Raw genomic sequence first — 27,120 nt, 5'->3', positions numbered from 1 at the left:
TGCTTAGCAAAATGAAGAGCATCATAGTTCAGAATGTTTTCTATAAAAATTTGAGTAAACTTTATCAATACAATTACATGTAAATAGTGATGTCTTAGATGTACTAAGATGACAGAATAGACTCCTTTCCTATTATACTTGAGTTCATCCACAATAATGCTCATGCAAGCTCCGTCATGAGCATTTTTCTCCATGAGTCTTGCTTAGAATATCTTCCATAGTCCATAGTCTTGCCAAACTCCATATGATATTTCTTGTGAGTAAATATATCTTTTGCTCGCCCAGTACAAATTAATGTTAAATTATTATAATTAATCATACCATTTTTGTGTTTTAATTCTCCAATTTATTAACATATTTTTATAACAACTTTAATAAATAACTAAATGTGTATTAACTGTTAAATCTCATACAAAAAACAAAACTTTTGATGTTTATTTTACTCATATGTTCCATTAAACATGTTTAATATTTAATATGTAATTAATGATATTTTTATTTATAATTTGTAAAAAAAGTGTAATGTATAACAATCATGTAATAAAAATATTAATAAAAAATAATTGATACTATTTAAAATACTATTGAAAATATTTAAATTAAAGAAAAACAGACATTATTTGTTTTAGTTTATATCTTTATTTCAGATTTGTAATCTATATTTCACAAATTTATCACAAATATCAATTCTAAACATTAAAAAAAAGTTGACAGTTTGGCACTTTATATATTTTCTTTATTGATAACTAAATTACTGAACATTAATTCAATGCTAATACAATTAAATCTATGCTAATGACAAAAAATTTGTTTCCAGTTTTATTTGAAATGATTATATTATAATATATTTATATTCATCTTGGCTAACTATCATGAAAAAATCAACAAAAGATATATAAATGAATAATTTCTTTTTAAAATTTTAAACTTATATGTGTTTTAATAGTAGTAATTGCATTGGTGATCATTATCAACAATTCTTACTTTGTTATATCTATGGCAGTGACCGTCATAATAAAATGGAAGCTCAGTTATCACAAAACAACTAGAAATAAAATTAAATAATATTAAATTAATATGAAATGAAATTACATATAAAAACATTAAAGATATAAGCAAGAAATTTATACACACTTTTACTACTGTCTTTTAAAGCTTAAATAATAATAAATAGAAATGACAATAATAGATTTTATTATAAGAATTTTAAAAAATTTTACTTAATAATAATAATAATAATTTCTAGTGATTTAATACTTTTGTCAGACTGGAACTGGAACTGGATGCATCAGAATTTTGTGATATTTGATTTGATTTTTACTTTCTGATGTATTCTATACAGTACATATATATATACACATACACACACACACACCACTGAAGTTCCAGAAAATTAAGATAGTCAATCCCACCCCTTTCTCACATATGTTTTTGTCTGTACACAAAGTGTACATAGCAACAGACATCTGTCGAAGTATAGAGTGATTGTGCAGTGAGAATGGCAAGTTATCATGATTTATGTGAATTTCAACATGGTATGATAGCAGGTGCTCTTGAAATTGGTCATAGCATTTCAGAGATACAAAGTTTGGATTTTCATGTTTGGCCATTTCAAGAGTATACCTTGAATACAAGAGATCCAGCAAAACACAGAACTTACAGAAACAGTGTGGCTGTGAAAAGAGTCTCAGTGATTGTGATCTGCATTGTCTGTCGAGAATCATTTCAAGTGATAGACAAGCAACACTGGCACAAAAAATCATAGTTCAATGCTGGAGCCTCTACTAACATCAGCTTGAAGACTATACAGGATTCCTTGCATGATATGGCCTTTAATAGCCAATACCCATTGCTTATCTTGTGACACAGAGCTCTGTGCCTTGTCCAGGCTCAGGCCACTGCCACTAGACACTAGAAATGAGTAGTCTGGTCTGACGAGTTATGTTTCCAACTGATTTGGGCAGATGGAAGAGTCTGCATGTAGAGAAACCCCATTAATCAATGGATCTAGCATGTCAACAAAGGACTGTACAGACTGATGGTGTCTCAGTAACGGTTTGGTATGTGTTCTGCTGGAATGAATTCAAACCCATTATAGCTACAAATGTTAGACTGGTGAACATTATGTTAATATCCTTACAAATGTGTTACACCCATTCATGTCATGTATTCACTCTGACAGGTTTTTCCTCTTCCAACATGAGGATGCAACAGCACACAATTCCACAGCTACAAAATTATGGCTTGAAGAACATTCATCCAAGTTTGCAATCATGAATCAGCCCCCTTGTTCCCCAGATATGAATGCTATCAAGCATATCTGGGATGCCATGTATGATTCCATTCAAAGCAGAGATTCACCACTGAGGAATATTACAGAATTGGGAATTGTTCTTCATGTTCATTGTCATGTGACTTCCTCAGAAAGCTCATGGAGTTCATGCTCCATTGTATTTCTACAGTTCTATGATCCAGATGTGGATCTACCAGATATTAGATAAAATTATATGAACTAGAATACTTATCTTAGTAGAATTATTCAATTAGTATTCAGTGAATCATATGCAAAGATAAATGTGACTATATGAAAATATACTGTATAAATAGTAAACTTATAAAGTATTTTGAGTATTTATTTGGATATATTTTTATATTTTATTTCATCGACTTTCATTGAACAATCATATATTTACTTCTTACCTCCCTAGTGCTTATGTATCACAGTTATAAAGTGTCTTACATTCAGAGGAATAAGAGAATGATGAGTATGAAATGGAGGAGTACTCCAATCATGGGTACCAAGTGCATTTTGATAATGTTTTCTTGAAGTTTTATTAAAAACTGGTAATAATTCATTTGCTTCATTAGATAGTGCCTGAAAAATAATTTTCATAAATAGAGTTTAAATTGTTTAATACATCATAAAATCAATAAAATTACAATAATTAATTGTATACTGTACCTTCAAATATATAATTGCATCGGTACCATAACCCTCATAAGATGTAACAATAAGATCTCCATGAAAATAACGAGCATAGAGTCTTGATAAAGGTAAACCATATCCAAAACCAGCCTAGAAAAAATTATCATATGACATCGTAAAAAAAATGAAATTAAAAATCAAGTATTTTTGGAAATATACAGAGTGAAGATATCAAAAACTTCAAATTTATGATTATTTAAGATTTAGCAAAATTTTTGAAATATATTTGTATTCTAGCTGAGATGCATGGTTTCATGCAGAAAAATGATATACAGATTAAATAAAATTAATGTATACTCAAAATCATTAATATGCACATATTTAGTTAGTTTGAACAAATTTGCAACACATTAATGATTGTTCAACACAACATGACTGTGCAACAGAAAAATGATTGAAATCAATTTGTCAGATCTTTTCCTTGAAGTTGCATCACCAAGCAATCAATAAATTCAAGTCACATGTTCAATGTTTGAAAAATAATTGCAGCTAATAGAAGTTAAAAATGAAATCAAGGCTAATGATTTTCCTTCAAAGTTTTAAAGCAATTTCTTGGGTCAACGAAATTTGCAACAAAAATTTCAAAATTGTACTCTTCTAACTTTGGTATTGCCAAGATTTTTAACAATAAATTTCACAGTTAATGCATCAATTCATTATTCTTTCCTAGAAATCTATTGCATAATGCCATTGATTCATTTCAAGTCAAAATGTAATTGTTCTAAACTTCTTTGTCACAACTTTTCCAAATTTCCCATACAATATAATTGTAGAGATTAAAGTTCTTGTAAAATTAATTTGAAATTAGTTACATATATAAATCCAGAGATTTTTTGTGGAAAACTAAAGAATAATTCTTCACAATTAATTCAGAACACACAAAACCAAACTAAAAATCCAATGCAGTGTAGTTTGACTTAAACAATTCTACATCGAAAGAAATTCTAGGAACAGAAAGAGGTAAGACTGGCAATGGTCATATATCCAGTATTGCATACATTTTGTTCAAATGACAGGAAGACCAATCAAATTTTATTTGATGAGCTTTCATTGATGGTTACTTTTACTTGTTAATGATCACAACATTACTGTATTCAGATTTCACAGTTCATTTCATACACACCAAGGCAGAACTTCCTATATTTAAAGACCTGATAAGAACTAAATGTAAACTATTACTGTTTCAAGCAATATCATAATTCTATCAAAGCTTATAAAATAGAATGATTTTAGAAATTTCCTTTCCAGAGCTAACCTTGACACAAGTACAAAGTTTCATATAAATTGGTTCAGCTGGAAAGGAAGGATATTATTTCTAAAATCATTCTATTTTATAAGCTTTGATAGAATTATGATATTGCTTGAAACAGTAATAGTTTACATTTAGTTCTTATCAGGTCTTTAAATATAGGAAGTTCTGCCTTGGTGTGTATGAAATGAACTGTGAAATCTGAATACAGTAATGTTGTGATCATTAACAAGTAAAAGTAAACATCAATGAACATATATATATATATGTAAGTATAATTCATAATTTTACAAAAATATTAAATAAATTTAGTCAAAAGAGACTTGTTAAAAACTTTAACATTATTTAAATGTACTGTACAGAAGATGCTGAAAGTGATGTCCTTGCATATCTGTGCAAATTTGTACACACACAATTATGTTCAGACTTACATTATATCAAATACTGAGTATTGACATCAATAGCTTTAATGTTTCTGCAAATGGTTTCCTTTGGTTTGCATATAGTTCTGGGAATAGTCTCATACACTTTTTTTTAAATATTCCTGTAAAATTTACATCACTAATGTTTCATCATCTCAGTTGGGGTAATTTTAAGTAGAATACTATGTACAGTACAATCAAAGAAAAGGATAGCTTATATTATAATTAATAAAATATTCTCAAAAAGTAAAAGATTTTAAAATTTTTTAAAGTACAGTGGACCCCCGATATAACTCGCATGTTGGGCAGAAAACAACACCCACGTTATAAAGTGAACTGCGTTATACCGAGCAGCGTGGTGTAACGCGATTCACCTCTTTACTTTAGCAATAATGTCAAGCTTTTCTTTCACACTGTAAGCTTTTCTTTTAGTCATCATGCATACAATAATTAAACACTATTCAAAATACATGCAGGAACTCAATACATACACAATTACTCAATACACAGTAACAATAAAATGCGCTACTCACTAACGCCGCACGGACCTGTATAAACGTGTTTGAGCTTATCGCGTCGCAAACATCGCCTGCGCTATAACGAGTGTGCGGTATAGTGAGCAGCACTATAACAAAGGTCCACTGTATGAGTTTTTAGAATTTATTGACTTAATTTTAAAGATCCAGCAATGAGTTGCTTAACTTCTTTACCAATATTCAGTGGCACCTTCTGTTATCATATTTTATTTTAAAAACTTTTTATATTTTTAACTACAGTAGAGAGTCGTTTATCCAAACACCGGTTATCCGAACACTTTCCAGTCGGACTGTGTCGTGCTGAATCAAACTTTTTTGATACTAGATTTACTTCTAAAGTATAATTTTTGTTTTTATATTTTTCAATATATTTATTTTGTTTGTACAAAATAAAGAAATAATTTTTAACAATACAATAGCCTCGATTATTATTATAAAAATTTTCATTAGGCTTAAAATCGACGAAAATTCAACACGAAGCATCATGCAACAGAGAAAAATTTCAGCATTGGGCAGGTTAATATATTTTTTCGTACATAATCGGTTATCCGAACAACCCCAGTGCCCAATTGATTCGGATAAATGACTCTCTACTGTATTATAAAATGGCAAAAAGCTTAATTTTGAGAGTAGGGACAGGTTTTATAAAAAATTGTAAATGATGATAATGAGTAAAATCGTCATTAAGTCTGACCCTACTGGAAATACACTTGCTCCCCTTTATCTCCCTATCCTCTTGACCTTTAATCACCAAAATCTAATAGCATCAATCTTCCTAACAAAAACCTCTCTGCAAAATTTCAGAAATTTTTGACAAAAAGAACAGGAGTTATTAAGCTTCAAAGAGGGTGAACAAAATCATGCCACAAACACACCAACATTCATACATATAGAAAAAACTTCTGAATTTTTTTTTGCATTTTGACATTTCAAGGTTCTAAGTCCAAAAATGTAAAAATCTTGGGGAGTCATTTTTTGACCGATTTCCATACTTTCCTTGTTATATATAACAGACGAGAAAGTGAAAAAAGAAGGATAAGTACTACAATTATTTCAAAATTAATTTTTTCAATATTGAAAAAAATTTCATCAATAATCAAAATTAACAAAATTACTAAATTATGGAAATATTTTTTATAAACAAAATCTTTTTCTAGTTTATATTATATTAAAAACTTACTAATGGTGCTGAATTATCTCCAGAAGTTGATGGTTGTGGAGCTGTAGAATACATATATTGAAAAAGGAGTTCGATGGTTGATCTTGAAATGCCACCACCTTTGTCAGATACCTAAAAAAGATAAATGAAATTTTTCTTTTTTACACAGCCTTGTAATTTATTATTCAAAAATATAATTGCCAATATAAACATTTTTTCTTTCAGCAGAAAATCAGAATAACTTTTTAATCAATCAGGATGCAATCTATATGAATAAAAATACCTTAATTGTTAGATCCTCTTTTCCCTTAGCAACTAAAACATGTAATGGTGGATATGAATCTGCTGCAGTACCATGATATTCAACAACAGCACGCATAGAATTCTATATAAGACAAAAAATACCCAATATAAAACACATATTGGGTATTTTAATTTTTTATTTGATACATTTAAAAAACTTTTCTCACCTTAAATAATTCAAATAACATGTGATAGAGATGAGAGGGTACATATACAAAACTAATGGGACTATTAAAATCTAGAGCTAAAATATAAAAACCAGAATTATAGATTTGGTATTGCTTTATTTTATTATGAATTTCAGATTTCTTAAATATTTTTTCTTTCTCATGTAGAAATTATAATGAGAATTGTTGCTTAAAGTTAAAAAGCAAAATAAAAACTTTTGATAAAGAAACAAATCAGAAAAAAAATCCAACAGTATTTGGTTATTTATTTTTACACAGGAATTTTTATTACTAATATTTTTAACCTAAAAAAGGTTTGGTTTTGTTATACAAATGATATATAATGGTGAGTTCAATAGTTCTATATTTAAAATTTATTTGATGTATTTTTTTCTAAAAGAAAAAAATGTAGCTTATAATTTAATTTGTAGTATGATAAATAAAAAAAACGCCATAAAAATTTTTAAAATATAAACAGTATTACTAAAGTTTATTAAAATGAGAATATTTGCTAACTCAAGTTTTAGCTAATATTCTCATTTGAAATGACAGAATTAATTAGTGGAAATGCTTGCAAGACACTAAGTAACAATTCCTAGAAAAATGAGATCATAGACCAATTAAAAATATTATATTTTTTTCAAAAAAAGTCCAATATTGATTCCTTCAATTTTATTCCAGTTTTTTAAAATTTTAGTCTGAATTTATTAAGCATCTTCAAATATATACAGTCAAACCTGTTTTTATGCGGGGGATAGGAGAAAACTGCAAAATTACAATTCTTTATATTAATTTTCCATTTTTTTCCATTCTTATCTTCATAGATAGAAAAAGTTTTATTCTAAACAGTACTAATAAATTTTTATTTAAAATTTGTCAACCAATTTTTAAATATTGCATTTTTAATTGTTTTGGGCTTGTCACCAGCATGTTTATGGAGAGGTATAGCTTCTAGAGAAAGGTCATCTCTGCAGTGGAAGATTGTCATTCCCAGTGATTGGACATGGCAAGAGTGAAGACATTTTAGTCTTTCTACATATTTTTACTAAAGTACTAATAAACATTTGACTGTACATTTTAATGAAAATAATAATAATTTTCTTATATTAAAATAAAATATTACTTTTTACCATTATGTTCTTCAATAAATAAATTTGGTGATGTTAGGTAATATTGATCACATAAAAATTTTGCATTTTCATATGCATCTGAAAAATAAAATTTATAAAACAATAAATAAAAAATTCTTAAAAAATTTATTAAAATACAAATAAGTTTATAAAATAATTTTACTTTATTTTAAAAATTATTTATTGTGACATTATTAAAAATTGCAGCTTGGCAATTTGATAATCTTTTAATTTAAAAAAATCAAATGACTTCCAGTCCAAGGACAAAAATCAAATTTTTTCCCAAAATGCATCATATTGAAAAAATATCGTTAAAAAGACTATAAAAATATTCACTGTAATAAATTTCTTATGCATTCATAAATATATTTATTTAATACAAATAATACAATTTGTGTGTAAATTGTTCTATGAATTATGAATCATTTCAGATACTTTATCATTTACTATTCTAGGTGTTTTGTTTTAATTTACCTTCAACAATCGTTGATATTCGGCAGTTTGGATCAAGACATCCAATATGACTTGAGGGAACACTGACATCATCTCCAAATAACAATGCTAATAGATAAAAAAATTAATTTATTAGATCTTTGTATATACAAAGGGCATCCAGAAAGTAAAGATACAGATACAAAGTGTGTGACAGAAGAGAAAACACTATTATAAAGATGACAGCATTACCTTGTCTAGCATACACTTACATGCCTGCTTCATTAGTTAAAATTGCTCTCAGTGACTTAGTTATGTGTTATGTGAATTCATCCCAAAATAAATGTACCAATTCAAACTCCCACTCAATATGAAATGCATTCCATTTTTCTATATCTCAATATAGAAAGAGAAACTCCTGTAAAAACTCATCAACAAATTATTGGACTGCAATTTATTTACAGTAATAACAATGTTATGAACAAGCAGAATTGTTGAAAACTGTTGATGAGAATTTACTGTAGGAACAACTAAGGATGAGGTTTATGGTGAACAAAGAACCAAATAAAACGTTATAACGGAATGTTACAAAGAACGTAGCATGAGGATGGACCCAGGGAAGGATCCGAAAATGTTTGTGTACACAATTTGATCATACCCCACGCTGGTTAAAGGTTTTAACGAAGGATTATTTGTATATTTCTCCGGTGTGTGTCGATTATTGTTTATTGAACAAAGAATCCATAGGTCATTTTAATTAATGATAAAATTGTTGAAAAAGCTAAAGAGAAACTAGACTGACAGGCATTTAATGTTGATTGAACTGCATTCAATCAATCCTGAAGTATCCAAGTCCTTTTTTCATGAGATTTTGAGAAAGAAAGATTAAGTTATTTCAAGCTATATGCCCAATGGGTGTCTAAAAAAAAAAAACCATAAAAAAATTAAATTACTAAATTTTGCTCAATTTTATCATATACTACTTAGAAGGCAATAAAGTGTATGATTTCCACAGTAACAGGAGATAAAACAAGGTTGAAATGGGTAAACCAGAGATGCAGAATATGTCCAAATCATGCAAACTAGGTTTGAAAAGAAATTTTAAAAATTCTGGAGAAATTTGCAGTAGAAAAAATATGGTATATATATATTATAATAAAACCATGTTAAATAAAAATTTTTAAAAATTTATATAATATAATAGTTAAAATAAAATAGAGTAGCATCTTGACTAAACCTATTGACAATAATTCAGGAAATTTGCCAAAATACAGGAATCTTGTATTTTAAAGTGGAAATGAAAATGAAACATTGTTTACTTTGTTTCTGATCAGTTCAGTCATTCATTGCATCACTGCCTACTTACACATTTATGCACTTGAAATAAGGAGAAGTCTGTCTTGCTTACTGAATCATGGTTACAACTTTTACAAAAAAAATCAAAATTGAAATGTTTAAAAAGAACTGAGAAATTAAAATCCAGTTTCAAAGCTCTTTTTGATGCTATTTAACGAAGGAAATTTTGTGTTGGCTTGAATTAAAATGAAATATTCACTCATTCTACAAATGAAAAAATTATTCAAATTAATTAAAATACTTAATTAATTAACAATGCCTTACTGTCCTTATTTCCAATTTTATCAACTGTCTACTTGGACATTGCTTATTAGTAGGACGTTACACTGGTGTTTAATATTTGATACAAAATTGACAGTTAGATCAGAAAAACAAAACTTTTATTAAAATTCACCTGTAGTAGTAATTTTTCTCAGAAAAAATTACTACTACAGTAGACAGTTAAAGATAAGATATAATTAAAATACTTTTCCTGAATTGTTTTGATTAAATAGTTGTATAGACATTTTATCATCATTTTTTAAACATTATTTTCCTGTATTTTTCTTATCTTTTTTATGGATTTATTATAAAATAAACATTTTCAAAATATACTTTAAAGAATCATAAAAATACAACTGGGTTTAAAGCACAATCTCAGTAATCCAACATATATGGGACAAGAACAGTGTTGGATTAAGAAGAGTGTTAAATTATTGGAAGTAAGGTAAATTCAAAGATTTTATCATTTGAAAAGAAAATATTTGTTTATTTGCATTATATTAATACACTGTATTAAGTTGGACTACTAATCAAAACATCCAACTGCATCTAGTTATCAGTGTTGATAAGCTAGTGGATTCTCACTAAATTTAGTGGAAAATTGAAGTGATGATGGAAAATTCAGTGGAAGATACAGTAATTTGGTAAGGAATTTTGGAAGACTAATTTTTATACTATACAATATTATGTTATAAGATAATATATCTTAATTTAGTAGTCTAAGATGATGAGCCTACCAATATTTAAAACTGATTAAACTCAACTATTCAAGTTCAGGTTTAATATCATGCTATGTTTAGTCGAAAAGTGTTCAAATTTAGTGAAAACTGGAGTTTGAACTAGTGGGAAGCTTGTCTATGATTTGGAAACAATTCCAGTAATACATAAAAGCAGTGCCGTAACTAGCCATTCCTGTGCCCTGTGCAAGAATTTGCATTTAGGCCCCTTAATTAATTAGGTTTGGGAAATTAATAAAACAAATAGATGCATTTTGGGCCTCCTTCCAAGTGGGCCCTGTGTGGATGCACCTGTTGCACCTGCCTAGTTACGGCACTGCCTAAAAGTGGTTATTGGATGTGCAAATTAGTAAACAGCCAGATTACTGAGATTGTACCATAATAAAAAGTCAGTCAAAAACTTTTAAAAGTTTACTTTTTGCAAAATTGGTGCATTTCCTAAACACTTTTTCAGAAAAAAATTATCCAATGCCATTGCCATAAAGAAATTTTGTGTTTTTGGATGTCAAAATATCCATTAATGCTAAAAATTGGTCATTCTTGGCATGAGTGACAACTTAAATTTATTTCTATTAATCAACATATTAAGTCAGTTTTGTAATTGCATGTGCTATCTTGTGATGATGACATATGCTTAAATTAAAGCATTATTTTAATTAAAAAATTTTTTATAGTAGTGTTGCATGCCACATTATAAAATAGGCCTATTTAATTTAAAATTTTCAAACTATATAATAACAATTATTAATTAGTTCATAATTGTTTAAGTATCAATTTCCCTTGAAAAAATTTTCTTTTTTTCAAAAAAATTAATTGATTTAACTTCACAGTTATTTTAACCGAAGTTATTTCGTCTGTACCGCATTTCATCAGAGACAAAGACTATTGGGTTTTATTCACATCGTTCTTTATTTCACATCGTTCTTTATAACACCTGATGAGGGGCGCAAAATAAACGGAAAAGATTGCACCCGAAATGCATAGTGAAATAAAGAACGATGTGAATAAAACCCAATAGTCTTTGTCTCTGATGAAATGCGGTACAGACAAAATAACTTCGGTTAAAATAACTGTGAAGTTAAATCAATTAATATTTTTGAAAAAAAGAAAATTTTTTCAAGAGAAATTGATACTTAAACAATATATAAAAAAAACCGCACCATTAATATATAATAGTTCATAATTATTGTTTTATTTTGTGTGTTTACATAACAATTTTGGGGAAATTTTGAGTCCTGAAAATATTCTTCACCCCTGGGGTGAACACATCAAGAGCAAACAATTGATGCAGTGGTATCATACTCATTCTTCCAATGCAAAGAAATTCAAAGCAACCACTTTAAACATCTCTTGGAAGCAAAAGGAAATTTTTTTGTTTTATTTTGTTTTAAGGAACTGCCATAAATGCTACAGCCTATTGTGAAATAAAAAAAAAGCTCAGGTATGAAATTCAGAGTAAAAGAACAGGAATGCTATTATATGGTGGCTATTTACTGCCCAATAACACAATCTGAATACTGCATAAAACACCACGTAATTATTGCAAAGATTCAACAGGAATGTTTTAAACCATCCAGTTCACAGCCCTGATTTCACTCCAAATGATTTATATTTGACTTTTAATTTAAAGACATGTCTAGCTGATGTAAAATTGGATGAATATAACATGAAAAATGAAATCACTAAATGGTTTTGTAATCAGATAGCTGAATTCTATGATATATATATATATAATATATATAACACAAAATCTCATACCTAGACTAAACAACAGAGCCTTGACAACAGAGATGATTGTTCATTTTTTTAAGAAGTGATTATATTCAAAATAACTAAATACATGCATTAATAGCTTTTATCTGTTGAATTTTATACAAGTTTCTTTGTGTACCACATTCGCGATCTTCACAGTATATTTACTTTCTGGATGGACTTATGTGCATGTATATAAAATTATAATTTCTATATGAATAAACTAGTAAACTAATAAACTAAGAAAGAGCTTACTATGTTGATTTATAAGCATTCTTATAGAAATACGACTCATATAAAACCGATCTAAGAAATATTGAATACTGTGTTCTGTCTGTTGATCCAATTCGTGACTATCTTTCAATTCAATGATACCTTGAGCCATTGTATGGACAACATTTGTATGTCTATTATGAATTTTTACAAGTGTCTTGCAAAACCTAATAATATGTAAAAATATAAATAAAAATACAAATTAAATTTTACAAGAAATTTAAAAAGAATTAAAAATAAGTGATATTATAATAATATCTATAAGAACTTTATTATAACTTACTTTTTTAAAATATCAGGTCTAAGAGCATCTACTTTTTCAAATTCTAAAATTTCTTCAAAACTTTTTTCATACCTATGAAATATTTTTAGTCATTTATATAATTTAAATCACCAAATATATTAGATATATATAATGATAGTTCTTAATTTACAATTTTATCTACTTATATAATATTTATTAAATAATTTAATGGTCTAAATAAAATTTTCATTATGTTTAGTTTTCACAAAAGACAAACTTTTCACAAGTTTGTCTTTATTGTGCTTTAATTCAAATAAACCAAAAATACAATTTTGATGTTTCATTTATAGTGGGTGATCGATTAACGAACACAATCTTTCCAAGACTTTGTTTGCTATCCGAATTGTTCATTAATGATATTTGCCCAAATTGTTTGTTCGATTATAGATTTACCATAAGTTTTTATGGGAATTTGATTAATTTGTTCTGGAGACCCAAAAAATAAATAATATATACTTTCTTACTACGTTTATTTATATGTAATAATAAAAATACATATGTACACAGTCTTGCATTTTTATTAGTCATGTTTTTTCTGTTTGTGGGGGTTAAAAAATCTGTCCAATGTTGATTGCTTTTCTCTCTTCTTCAGGATTTTTCAGAAGTAATTAATAGCATTGTAATTGTACAGATCACCAAGCTTGTTAACCTCACTTGGTTTTGATGCCATTCTAAGACTGTTGACCATTGTTCTGAATCCTCCCACTTCTTCAAAAGATCTTTAATAGCAGATATCCCAGCATTAATCCTCTTTTTCAAAAGAAAACATATCTCGCTGAGTTTCTTGGTGTTCTTCATTCAAGAGTTCTTGATGTTCTTCTGTCGACAGATCCATTTCAGGTTCCATTATGAGATCTTCAGTGTTCTTTATTTCTCAGATGTGATTTTTGTTACTCCTTTAGCTGCTTGAGTCTTCTTGATTATAATTTATCTTTCTTAGATAAGATTGAACTGTGGCCTACTGTAGACCTGTTTAAGCATCATCTGCCCACTCTCTACTTTCCTATTATACTCTCACCTTTTGAAAATAAAAACCGACGACAAAACTTAACGAGTGCCACCTCGACAGTCTCGTGAATACTATAAAAGAATTGTTTCTGTCAGAAAAATAAAAGGCTGGAATTACAAGGGAGAGTTTCAAAGTTCGGAGGAATACTATCTGATCAGTATATACCGGGTTGAGCATCGATGTCAATGTCTCCATGCTCCGAAAAGTTTTGAATTGTTGCCTGAAGACAAGGGAAGACCAATTGATGTTCATTTATTTACATCACTTCTTCTTGTGTTTATTCTGTGAGGGTGTTCATTATCCAAATATAAAAATCTTTCACAAAAGTGTTCGTTATCCAATTTGTTCGTCAACTGATCACCCACTGTATTAGTACTAAGTACAAAGTCACAGTTTCATTCAATTTACAAATTTTAATCATTGATTATAACTAAACTTTAAACAATTTAAAATATAGAATAAGACTTATCAAATATAACTATTGTAAATCTAAAAAGCCACAAGATATAAAAAAGAATTTTTTGCAATACCAAATGTGTAAACTAAGTAAATTTGATTTTATAATTTGTCAATAACTAAATTCTGTCAAATAAAAATTACAATTTTTCACATAAAAATATAATTATAATAATAACCTTAATAATTTCAGCAATTTCAAGAGAATTTTCTCAGATTATTTTGTATATATAAGTATGATTTAGGAAAATAAATTGATTGATGTTATATCCTGTAAATTTTCTAAAAATGATTATATCTTTATGGTTAGATTATTATTAATTAATTAATATAATATATTGTTTAATTTTATTGTATACATATATATTGTTGAGGCAGAGTGTTATCAAAACCTCTTCTATGTGGCTTACAGAATTGCATTCATTCTCAAAATCTGTTCAATCAATTCTGATAAAACTTTGCCATTTTCCATTAATTACTATGGAGAATCCAAAAATGAAGTAAAAAATACAGGTTCATAACTTTTCAAGATACAAGGTCCTAACAAGAGCACTTGTGACAAAGCGATATTGTGCAAGTTGTGCTAGTGATCTTGAGACATTTCACATCTATGTGGCTTATAGAATTGAGTTCATTCTCAAAATTTGATGGGCTGATTTTGATAAAACTTTGCCATTTTCTATTGATTGCAATGAAGAATCCAAAAATGTAATTAATGTAAATGAAAAAATAGGGGTCCATGCTTCCTTTTTTTTCAATATAGAGTCAAAGTGACAATATCCTTGCTTCTTGAAGAATTTAGAGGTCAAGTAAAAAAAACAGCATTGCATACACCTAACAGAAAATAAACACAAAAAATAAACAGAACACAAGAACAAAGCAATTAACATTGCTTGCTTTTAGTTTTGGTTTTATTTGTATACGGCAATGTGACACTTGGGTGATCTGCCGAGGGAGAATGCCTCTCAGGAGGATGTCTTTTATGAGAAACTGTCTGCTATTTAGGTGTTACTAACATGAAGAAACACAGGAAAACTCTGTGTAGCCAGCCTGTTGGCTAGGCATGAACTCACAACCAACTGTCAGTGTTCAGTGGTTTTTATCCACTTAGCCACTGGTGGCATCAATTGCTTTTGTTCCTGGATTGCCTCTCCATGTTGGTAAGTGCAAAGATCGTCTCTGTGTGCCTGGCCAATGCAAGGATCGCCTCTTCCATGGCCAATAAATGCAAAGATAACCTCTTTTGCAACAGCAAGTGTAAAGTTTGCCTGCTGTAACCATCAGGTACAGTACAACGATCACCTTTCTGTGCTAACAAGTGCAAGGATTGCTTCTTTCTTTCTGGCTCCATCTCAATTCTATTGCAATACAAAAAAAGTCATGTGATGTCCTAGTTAGTTATAATAAAAAACTATAGATTTTTTTGAATTTTCATACATAACGATGAAAACTACTACACCAATTACAGATACTGTACATGTAATCAAGATCAAAAACATTTGTTCATTTGTGTATTATTTCTTACTAGAAGTAAAGGTTTAACCTGGGGTTTACATAAAAAGATTTATCAATAGTTAGGTATCAGAAAATTAAGATTACATTTTCATACTGTATCTATTTTAAATTTGTCAAATTATAAATATATTTTTCATTCTCTAACATATTCTTTGCATTGCTTACCAACTTTGTACTAAAGATACGGAGGGCATTCGTAGCAGATGTTCAGGTAACAATTGAATTTCTTTCATAATATTTGCTAGACGAACAGGAAGTTCTTTTCGTAAAAATACAAATGATGTTTGCTCGCATGCTTTTCTCCCTATATTAAGTAAAATGATTAACGTTATTAATATTTTATCTTTGACATTTTGAAACTAATATATATATCAAAATATTGAAATATTTGTTCAAAAATAATTATTAAATTTATAAATAGAAAAATTTATCATTTTATTATAACAAATAAAACTAATAAGCTAATGAAATAAAATCCAAAATAATAATAGTTTTGTTAGATAAAATTTATTAAAAAATTGGGCAAATTCATTAAAATGAATAACACAAAAATTTCAAATTTATATCATAATTTCATTCAACTTTTATACATAAATAACCTGTGCTCTGTGGGTTATCTGCATTTCAAAACAAATTTGATACAGTAAAGGTTATCTGCTGATTTTAACTCACAATTACAAATTCATCAAAACAGCTTTCTTTTGTCTTAACTTACAAGAGCGTGTTAAAGAAAATTTAAATTTAATTTTGGTTATGCCTTGTTCTACCACCAGAGTGCATCCTGTACTTACAAGTAGTGGTGATATTCGAAATATTTAACAAAGGGTTTGCTAACAGAAAATTTTTCCCTAACAATCACAGAAAAACAAAATGGAAGTTTTGGCTAGAAATAAATACAATACCTTTCCTTGCGATATATCTAATAATCAGTGGAGTATTTCAAACGTAAGGGGCGCCTGGGCAAAGACCAGGTAACAATAGTATATTAGTGCTGTCGACCTTTTTTTTAGGCAGAGAAATTTTTCACCCCGAATGGCACTGCTGATAATAGACAGATGTCATCGTCTCTTGAAATACAATATCCTTTTTATTTCGCTGTGCATAGCCCAATATGTGTTCCACAGCCATCTTGTATTATCTTGCGCGCGTGAGATTGTGGGATCTCTCTTATGACTGGATCTAGTTTCAAGAACTCTCTTGAATCGATCGCGATTAAACCTCGTTTCAGTCGAGATTGAAACAGTCGAGAGAGAGATTGCACCAAGACATAGTCTCCGACCTTGCTCACAATCTAGATTGAAATGCTCGGTGCAAACAGGGTATAAGGCTCTAGTTTAGTAGTGTTACAGAGTATAATACGCATATTTTAATATATTTTTTAAAAGAAACAAAACCACTGAGAAATGTTACGTGTGTTTACAAGGTTCGGGAAACTGAAAATTTTACCAACAGGTTTGGGTGAACCTGTGTGAACCCGCTGAATATCACCACTGCTTACAACACCAAAAATACCACCACATGTTCTCATTCTTGTTGTTGTCTCCATGCTGTACATACTGTAAAATAAATTTTCTTTGTCTCCCAGTTTGAAGTGCCTTTTATCAGAGCCTTAAACATTGCAAAAATATGAAAAATCCTTTGCATAACCATCTGCCATTGTAATTTTTCCTGAAACCAACAATGGTACATATACTTTGCCTTTAGTTCTTTCCCATTCATTTTCTTTATGTCAATCCCACTTTAACTGATATTAGATGTCTTACTTGAATTTATATTTTGAAGTGATGTTTCAGATAATTTAATTCCAACTCTCTATATAATGATTCTCAGTCTCAGAGAACTATTCGGAAATCTATTTTCAATTTTATTACATGTTATTATCAAATGTGATGTTCAATATTATCAAATAATTGACTATCAATGTTATATTTTCCAATATCAAAGTCAGAAAAACAAACAGTATTTAATATCATTATTGAAGTTCAATGTTATTGATATTGGAAATTACCAAAATTTGACATATAATTACTTAACATACAACTTACCAATATTTGAAATTAACAATTACAATCTATTTAAAATGGAGTTGCCAACTTTCAGAGTAACAAATTCCAAACACACTGTGAAAAACCAAAAGACTCCCTTCTACAATCCTTGATGATGATTATTATTATTATTTTCCCTGCAGTCAGTTTTTCGACTAGAAGACTAAGGCCCCTTTCCGCTCAGAGAGCACTAAGGGGCCAGAATGTGTAATATAAAAAGTGTGATTGTCCCTGTGAGGGCTCATAATGGATTTAACTAGTCCCTTAGTAGGGCTCATACAATTACGTCTGTTTGTCATCTGTATTTGAAGTTAACTTAAATAATTGAAGGCTGAAAGGTTTTAAATGTTTCTTATTGATGATTAGATATTAGTGTGTATTAGTACTGTTAGTGTGGTCATCACTGGCTGCTAAATAGATAGCAGGAGTGATGACCAAAACAAGGAATCATCCAGCTAAGGCCAACGATAAATATTTAAGATTTGTAGATGGGTTGAGGTGTTTAAGGATAAAGAATGGGGAGAGATTTACAAGTACTAATGAGTTCTTTTACAAGAGGCCAAAGCTGGATGAATTTGTGAAAGAAGACTAGGTTGATGGTCAAAGATTGATAGAATAGTTATAGAGTATTAGTTTCTAATGTAGCCTAACCAACGTTTTTGACTTGTCCAAAGCCACTGTGGAAAAGAAAGTAGCAGTGGTAAAGCCACAGATGGTCTAGTCCAACTGTAAAGTACTATTTTTAGTATCTTAGGAAACCAACACTAACTGCGGCCGGTAAAACTTCCGTTAACCTAACGGGTACTTTACGTGGATTCGAGATTAGTTTGCCAGGCCTGGGCTTTTACGCGTGCACCGAAAAAATTAGTAAGAATAACGACAAATATCAAGTCAAAGCAAAAGTTTCAAATATATTTAATTAGTAAGAAGAATTTACTATGTACAATTGTCTATGATCCAAAACAAAAATTTATTAACGAAAATCAACAAGTCAACCCGACAATAAAACTCAGCTACTTAGCTTAACTTAATATTAATTCCCCTTTGAAAATTCGACAAATCAAATACTTAGGAACTATGAACAAACTTACGAACTAAACGTCTATCCGTCACCTCACTAAACTAGGAACCTATTTCCTCAATCCTTTCGTTATCATCAAATCGAATTCCTCTTTAACACCTTGGATCGCCTAATTCTCAATCTGGACTTTGACCAGGAATCACCTCGCTCTGGAAATCACCTCCGAATATTTGTATGGGTGTCCACATACTGGAGATGCCTTGTCGATTACTATGGCATGTTCTATGATATTCGTCAGCCCTGGTTTGTCTGTAAAAATTTGCGGAAAATTAAGTAGAACTTTCTTTAATTTTACTAACCTTTCTCCGTTTAGGGTTGTTTGTAATTTCCCCAAATTGGGTACATTTTGGTCCCGAGTCTTTGGACTTCCAAAGAAATAGTAGAGTTTTGAAAATCAATTTTCAATCCATGCATCTTCGCAAAATTTCAACCTAATAAACATGGAATAACAAGTCCTTTAACCACTACACATTCTTGTCGCAGTGTAACATTCCCAATGAGGACATTGGCCATGAATTTTCCAACGGAGGTTCCTTTTCCTCCTTCCACAGCTAAACAAAAATTAAGGCCGGACTGTAACCGAATATCCTTATTCTTAAGCGATATCCTTCGCCATACTGAATCACTGATTAACGTAAAATCCGATTCCGTATCTATTTGGGCTAAAGTCATTACATCATTAATAAAAATTGTTACTCAGGCAGCTTGGAGGTTTCTGCAATAATCAATCCTACGGCGGAGGTATTTTCCTCAGGTTTGGAGACAGGGTCCTCCTCTCGCTGTCCCCCGTCTAGTTTAATGACGTTTGTCTTCTCATCATGGCCACCTTTAATTGAGTAGTCGACCCTGGAGTCTTAAATGTTTTGTTGTTGGTCTGTACTGTTTGTTGTCTTCCTTTAGGGCAAGCGCGTGAGAAATGACCAGTTTCTCCGCACGAATAACATGTCACAGCTGGTCTTGCTGGAGTAGAAGTTTTTGGTTCAGGAGGTTTACTTACGTGGGTCTGACTGGAACTGGTACCATCAGAAGGCTTACTTCCACTTCAGTGGAATTCGTACTCTTTAGCAGTGCGTACTAGTTCATTCAGAGTGTATGATCGTCTATTTTCTAAATACTCCCGAAGTGGTAATGGCATCTGGGCAACGATGCCTTGTATTATTTCCTCTTCTCGAGCGAGAGGTCGCCAAGTGCGATATAGTTGTACGGTAGTCCATATAAACTGTTCTACATTGTTGTTGCCGGTGTAGTGACAGCTGAAAAGTTCTCGGGCGATGGCTACTTCATCTGCTAGAGGGAATACAAGTCCAAAAAAGATCGTTTAAATAAAGGCCAACTGGAGCCAATTCTGTGGCGGCCATCATTTTTCCACCACATCGCTGGGCTGCCGCAAAGATGGCTGGCGGCAGTATCCACCCATCGAGCGCTAGGTACTTGGTTAACTTGAAAATATTGTTTGAGGTCCTGCAAGAAAATCGGACGCAGTTATATTTGACGTACCGTTAAATTGTATCTCCAGTGGTGGCGGAGCTGTTTGCAGCCAAACCATGGACGTATTTGGCACTGAAGGCACATCTTGCCTTGGCATTGATGCTTCGGGCTGTACAGCACTAGTAACGTTTGGTGTTGTAGGCTTGGAAATTCCATTCGTAACACAAGACGTTAAGTGTGTTACTGCGTTACTCAAGGTTGACACTTGTTGTAATAAGACAGACAATTGCTGCTGGAGCTGGTTCAATTCAGCACGGGTTACTGTGCACTTTCCTCCATTTTTTTTTTTGGTTACTTACTGTAAAGAGGTGTTATTTCTCTACTAAAACTAATCTCGAATCCACGTAAAGTACCTATTAGGTTAACGGAAGTTTTACCGGCCGCAGTTAGTGTCGGTTTCCTAAGATACTAAAGCAGCAGCGGTAGTCACAGATGGTCTGACACAACTAATTTAGAATAATTGTTAAAGTTTTGAATTGGGAGTCTGGCTTGGAGCACAAAGCTACAAGCCAGTGAGGTGCTTACTGGGAGGACTTTAGAGGGGAGCTTGACCCCATTTGGGATGAAAAATGTGAAGAAAACCCAGTAAAACTTCACATGTCAAGCTGGGCCCACAAAGGGGGCCAACAAGAGCCAAATATAGATGGTAATTTAACAAGTAGAGGAAAATAATTTAAGTAAAATGGGCAGAGTAAGAGAAGACCACTATGAAGAGCAAAGTGTTGAAAAGTTGGTTATAGGTGTGAGTGGTGTCATAGACAAGAATGAGATTATAGAGTAAGTAGAAGAATGTGGAAATAGTGTGGAAACGGTGGGTTGTATCTGGCAGAGGGCTAATGAAGGAGCCCTGCAGGGCCAGGTGGAGAGGAAGAAAATCAAACACAAAAAGATCAGTTGAAAGCAGCAGTGGATAGGTGCAGCGGCCTACTAATGCCACGCCAAAAGAGGTGCACATGGGTGGAAGAAGGCCACAGGAGGCAAGATAGAAGCCCATAGCTGACTGATGATGGCAACCCCAGAGCAGAACTGCTGATGCCAATCAACCAAGGGATATCTGTACCAGGATCGAGGCCACTCTCCAAAAAATGAGAGGGCAGGGCACAGCGGCCGAGGAGGTCCACCTGACCAAAGCAACTGCCCCGAAGAAGACAGAACAGGCAAGTCCAGTGCACGAACCTCGCGCCTAACACCCATTCAGAAAGAAGGAGATTATTATTATGACAAGAATGATGATAATGATACAGCTGGATAGATGAGGCAGTTCAGGAGTCAGCTTATTTCTCTAGGCAATCCAGGATTAAATTTAGGTAAGTATATATGTATATATAATTATATAATATTATACATATATATATATATAAATTCAGTAGGTTAGTGTTATTTTTTTTTATATGTGGACTATAATTAATAGGCCTAGTGCTGGCTGGAAAAGAGAAAAATACCACTTCAGTTTGTCTCTCATTTATAAATCTAGCCCCAACAATTTGTTCCTGATTATAGCTATTCTTGAATACTAATTACTCTCTGAATTATTTTCACTCCCACTGATTTCAGTTTTTTTTTTTTTTTTTTTTTTTTATATATACTCTGTCTCATAGGCACTAAAAGCCTTTTTCCATACCCATTGTAGGTTCGATCAGACTCTTAATGGGATGACAGGATGGTGTCATCCTAGACAAGACTTAACATATCCAGGACAGATCACCAATAAAAAATTCCTGGAAAGTTGCTTACCCTAGAACTTAATTCTGGTTTTTTCAGTTGACACCTTAACCACCTTGGTTAAGCCATCATCAAAGCCATCATAAAATTTTCCCAAGTTTATCTGTATGTTTTCTTTTGCTTATCACTTTTTTCAAGTTGGTAGTTTTTCCACAGCACATTCAAAATTTGTTACTCTGAAAAACTATAATCTTACAAGTGGAAATACATATATAAACATCCTGAAGCCCAATATTTTAGTAATATACCAGATTAAATATCATAATTGCCAAATATCATAATTAAATATGTCTGGAAGGAAAGATTGAACAGACGTTTGAGTAGTGTAACTGGCAACACATCCACACAGTGAGCAGGAGTTTGAGTTCCACTCCAAGCTGTTTCTTTTCTTCCAGAATATTCTAAATTATTTATAAATATTAATTTAATTATAATTATTAAATATAATAAGAGATGGCACCTAATGCCTACCTCTAATACCAAATTATTTAGAATTTAATTTAAAATAATAGCAGTAAAGTAATCTGATTTATACAAGTGACATTAAAATAATTCTGATTACAATATTAAAATAAAGCTGTTTAAATAATTTATTATAATTATCATTGATATAATTTTATTGATTAATAATTAATACTTTTACGATATTGATTGTCTCTTATTGATTACTACTCAATATCATATCATTTATATTGATTACAGATTTTATGATATTGAACATTCCTAGTATGTTAGTTCTTTTCAGTAAATAAGAGCTAAGCACTCAACTCTTAAGCCTGTCATTCAATATTATAGTCTGTATGCAACTTTCAGAAATTTTTAAAAAATATCTTATTTTTACAATATAAAATTATAATATTTAATCTTGCATCCAATAACAGAATGATAATAAATGTTCATAAAAATTCTTATTATTATTTTACTTCCAAAAAACTGATATATTTATAAAATATAAACAATATTATAATAAAGATTTTTCTATAAATCTATACAATTTTGCTATCATTCTCAAGATGTCATTTGATTAAACAATAAATAATGACTACATTATCTTCTGATCTCATCAATATGAAAAATGTGTTTTACATGTCGTTTTAAAAATTCCTGAATTGTTATTTCACATTCATAATAAATTAATACATAAAATTTTTTAATCAACTAAAGAGTATAAGGCCTATATAATTTTGAATTAAAAAACTTAAAAATTAAAATTATACGTTTTAAGTTTTATTTTTATATTCAGAATGAACATTTAAGAATATATTAAAAATGACAATAGATGGAAAAAGATGTTGAAATAGCTGAAGCAAAAAATGGATTGCTAATATATTAAAATTTGTAATATTAAAGTATCAAAACAAAATGTTCTATATTTTATTCATGTTGGCATTACCTGGAACAGAATTCAGCAATTTAAAAGCAATCTAGACATTTATTATAAAACTGTAATTTTAAATTTTAAATTAGAATGTATTTTTAATAGTTATTAATGTTAGTTATTATAAAGTATTCTAACATTCTATTAACATTATTTTTAGAATGTATTATTATGTATATTACAACTTTTAACAAGCAAATTTGAATTCAAAATAAAAAATTTTAATTTCAAATACTTTCAACTGAAGTAAAATAGTTTTCAAGTAAAATCTTCTGAACAAAAAAAACAAACATAAAAATGTGTATATATTTTTTCTGAAAATTATTTTGTGTTATAAATTTATAAATTCTATAATTTAAAAAAAAAACCCTTTTCAATATGAAAACTTTTATAAAATATTTAAATTTACATACTGAATTTTAAAATTTCATTAAATCAAATTAACTCAATGTCTGTCTTTCATTAAGGTCAAATTCAATGTCATTTTATCTTTGACACTGCTGGCAAATGCAAATATGAATTGGCAAACTTTATCATTGTTTTAAATGTCATATATGAAAAACAACTGAGTACAAATAACAAAAAATATAAAACAAGAACTTTAATTGCAACCAGTCGTGAAAATTAAACTGCAGACATGAAAAATGAAATCATACAAATATGATTAAAATGTAATAAAAAAGATAGTAAAATAAAATAAAGGAAAATAAGAGAGAGATTTAGTAGGTAGTACTTATTTAATGAGAGAATTAGTCAAGATAAGATTTATAAAACATTTATACACTAAAATTAATTAATTTATTAAGCATATTAGATCTGAAAGGAAGAAACTTCGAAATCCATTTAAAAAATAAATAATTCTGTTATATAATCAATTTATAGATAACTGATATGGTGACAACATAATAAATGTAATATTTTTTAATTTATTTTCCAAATTCTTCTTTATTAGTGTACACACACAATTAAATCAACTCCACTACTCCAAGCCTATCAGCTCACTCTCATGAACAAAATTACCTGAAAGTGCTAGGAATTATGGAGAATAGGAAAGTTTCTTTTATTCTCCTCTCCATACAGTGAATTGCATGTTAAACTCATTTTATGCTTAAATGAGAATATGAAATGAAAATAAAATCTAATTATCAAAAATAAAATGAATATATCACAGAAATATATGCAGCATAATAATGTTGATAAATACTTAAATTATTATAAAATATAATTTACACTTTAAAAATGATATCATTTACTAATTTTAAAAATAAAGATGAAATGAAAGATAAATTACTATTTCCAAAAAAAGAAATTTGGAAAGATCAGATTATGCATCTTATGATGCTTCACCTATTTCAGTTCATAAATTATTATAAATTATTTTTTGGCTAAGGTAAGTAATATACCATAGATCTAATAGCATCCAGGAAATGTAAATTTTGTAATTATTCACATTACATGTTTTAAATCTTGAGAAAAGGAAAAAGAAAAAAAATTTATGTGAAGATAAAATTTTTGTGTTTAGAAATATCTTATATTATTTTGAAATAAATTCTTTTATTCTAATTTATTTTGAGCCTCTTGATATTTAATACAAGAAAATGTTTTGTTAAAAGAAGTTGCCAGAATAGTTCCTATTTAAAAGAACCATATTAATTAAGATACATCAATCCATCGGAAAAAAGTTTTTTCTAATGGATTAATTTAACTTAGTCTTTCTAAGAAATTTTATTTTTTTACATTTGTAAAATTTTATACATTTGTTAATAATAATTTACTTCCAGAACACTTATCTGTTTAAAAAACTGATATTGATATCTCCATAAATTAAATAAAGTTATCAAACTGCAGAAAATTTCTTATCATATCCTGTTAAGCTGATAATTAAAATTTACAGGACACTTATTTACATAAGTATATTTTATAAATATAACTTCTTATATAAGTTAACTTTTTATTATAATCCATTTTTGTATACAAAAAAAAGAATACAATGAAATGTAATTTTAATTAACTATGCAAAAAATTTTAGAGTAATCACGGCATGTATTTATGTTTACGTTTACATACAAAATAAATAGAAGTAAACTCTGTCTGTATGGTGTTAAAATGAAATAAAGATAATATTAAGTTTAAAAAACAAATATAATTAGAGTACTTTCAATGATAATACATAATCATTTTCTTCAGATGAAAACAGAAAAAGCTATTAATAGAACAAATAGTTTTTAAATTAAGAACTTAACATGGAATCTTAGCATTGTCTTTATTTCGTCTCTTAACGCCAGAAAGACAGTCTTTACTCCTAACTTTTACACGTATATAGGCCTATATGTTTATATTTATTTGCAGAAATATAGATATAATTTTTGTCTTTTGAACTAAAACATCTAATTAGTTAGAAGCTATTGATATCATTATCATTTAAAAATAATATATTTTTCTCAAGTAGTCCATTCCTGACCCAAAAATATACTTTGTTTACAGAAACATATTTTTAAAGTTCCACATTTTATTGGGGGCAAATTTTGAAAACAAAACAAACAATTTCCTTTAAATGCAAGCTTCATACCTGAAATACTAAGAATATAATATAAAGAAAGGAACTTATACAGATATATAAAACACATGAGCATAAAGATATTTCAATAGCATCTGTTTATTAAGATATTAATAGATCTTATTTTGCTTTTCTTTACCATTAGCATTCACTAAATGCATATTTGTGAATGATAAATCTGGCTTTACAAAGTTTGTAATATAAACTGTGATTATTCTGAAAGAAAAATAATTAAAAAATTCACTAAACATTTAACAGGAAAATATATATACAGTATATATAATGCGTATAATATCACTGTATTTATAACGAATTGTTTCCCGTAAAGACGCAATAGATTGTTTTCAAAAACGTAATTGACAATGAAATGCACATTTTAAAAGAATTGACGTCACAGAACAGAATAATATATAAAAAATGGCTTAAAATCCAAAGTGTTTAGAGGAAATGCCCACTTACCGAAATCGATGAATTGCTTAATTGATAGAGGAGACGGATTAAACTGAGAATAATAATCCAAAAGTTTCGAAAAATTCTTCAAACAGATTCTTGTTAATCTCATTTTGGGAGTTTTAATAATTTCCAGACGAGAAACAAAAGCGCTACATCATCTAATAACAGTTTTGTCCTTCCATCGAAGAGCTCCTCTAAATGGCAAAAAGCCCAATACAAAAATCTCCGTTCATCACGTCACGGTTTCTCCCCGTATCTAACAATTTGCATTCGAATCGAATTTTTAAAAATTTTATTTTATTTTATTTATGTAAAATTGCTTTTATAGTCAATAGTAAATTATTCGAAT

The 27,120-nt window shown here is 29.4% G+C and overlaps 1 protein-coding gene across 1 annotated transcript; it reads right to left on the bottom strand.

Moving 5' to 3' along the window:
- Positions 1 to 630: 630 nt before the first annotated feature.
- Positions 631 to 27,120, bottom strand: LOC136976174 (pyruvate dehydrogenase (acetyl-transferring) kinase, mitochondrial-like). Its single transcript, XM_067271396.1, has 12 exons — positions 26,778 to 27,120; positions 16,213 to 16,351; positions 13,047 to 13,118; positions 12,746 to 12,930; positions 8,427 to 8,513; positions 7,953 to 8,030; positions 6,823 to 6,899; positions 6,636 to 6,737; positions 6,374 to 6,484; positions 2,963 to 3,076; positions 2,701 to 2,875; positions 631 to 1,045 (listed from the first exon to the last, which is right to left on the bottom strand). Exons 1-11 carry the CDS (start codon positions 26,878 to 26,880, stop codon positions 2,705 to 2,707), a joined length of 1,239 nt encoding a protein of 412 aa, XP_067127497.1. The 5' UTR covers positions 26,881 to 27,120; the 3' UTR covers positions 631 to 1,045; positions 2,701 to 2,704.

Source organism: Centruroides vittatus, unplaced genomic scaffold (genome assembly GCF_030686945.1).
Source record: "Centruroides vittatus isolate TY-2023 unplaced genomic scaffold, ASM3068694v2 contig_397, whole genome shotgun sequence".
Classification (NCBI taxonomy): Eukaryota; Metazoa; Arthropoda; class Arachnida; order Scorpiones; family Buthidae; genus Centruroides; species Centruroides vittatus.
The sequence above is the reverse complement of the archived record's forward strand: the minus strand, read 5'-3'. Positions and strand labels throughout refer to the sequence as shown.

Bases quoted from the DNA above. Each gene is read 5' to 3' on its own strand.
- LOC136976174 (XM_067271396.1), bottom strand. From the start codon at position 26,880: ATGAGATTAACAAGAATCTGTTTGAAGAATTTTTCGAAACTTTTGGAT. The intron at 12,931-13,046 runs GTAAGTTATAAT...ACATATTATTAG, and splicing joins AGACCTGATATTTTAAAAAA to GTTTTGCAAGACACTTGTAA. The intron at 2,876-2,962 runs GTACAGTATACA...ATTATTTTTCAG, and splicing joins ATGCAATTATATATTTGAAG to GCACTATCTAATGAAGCAAA.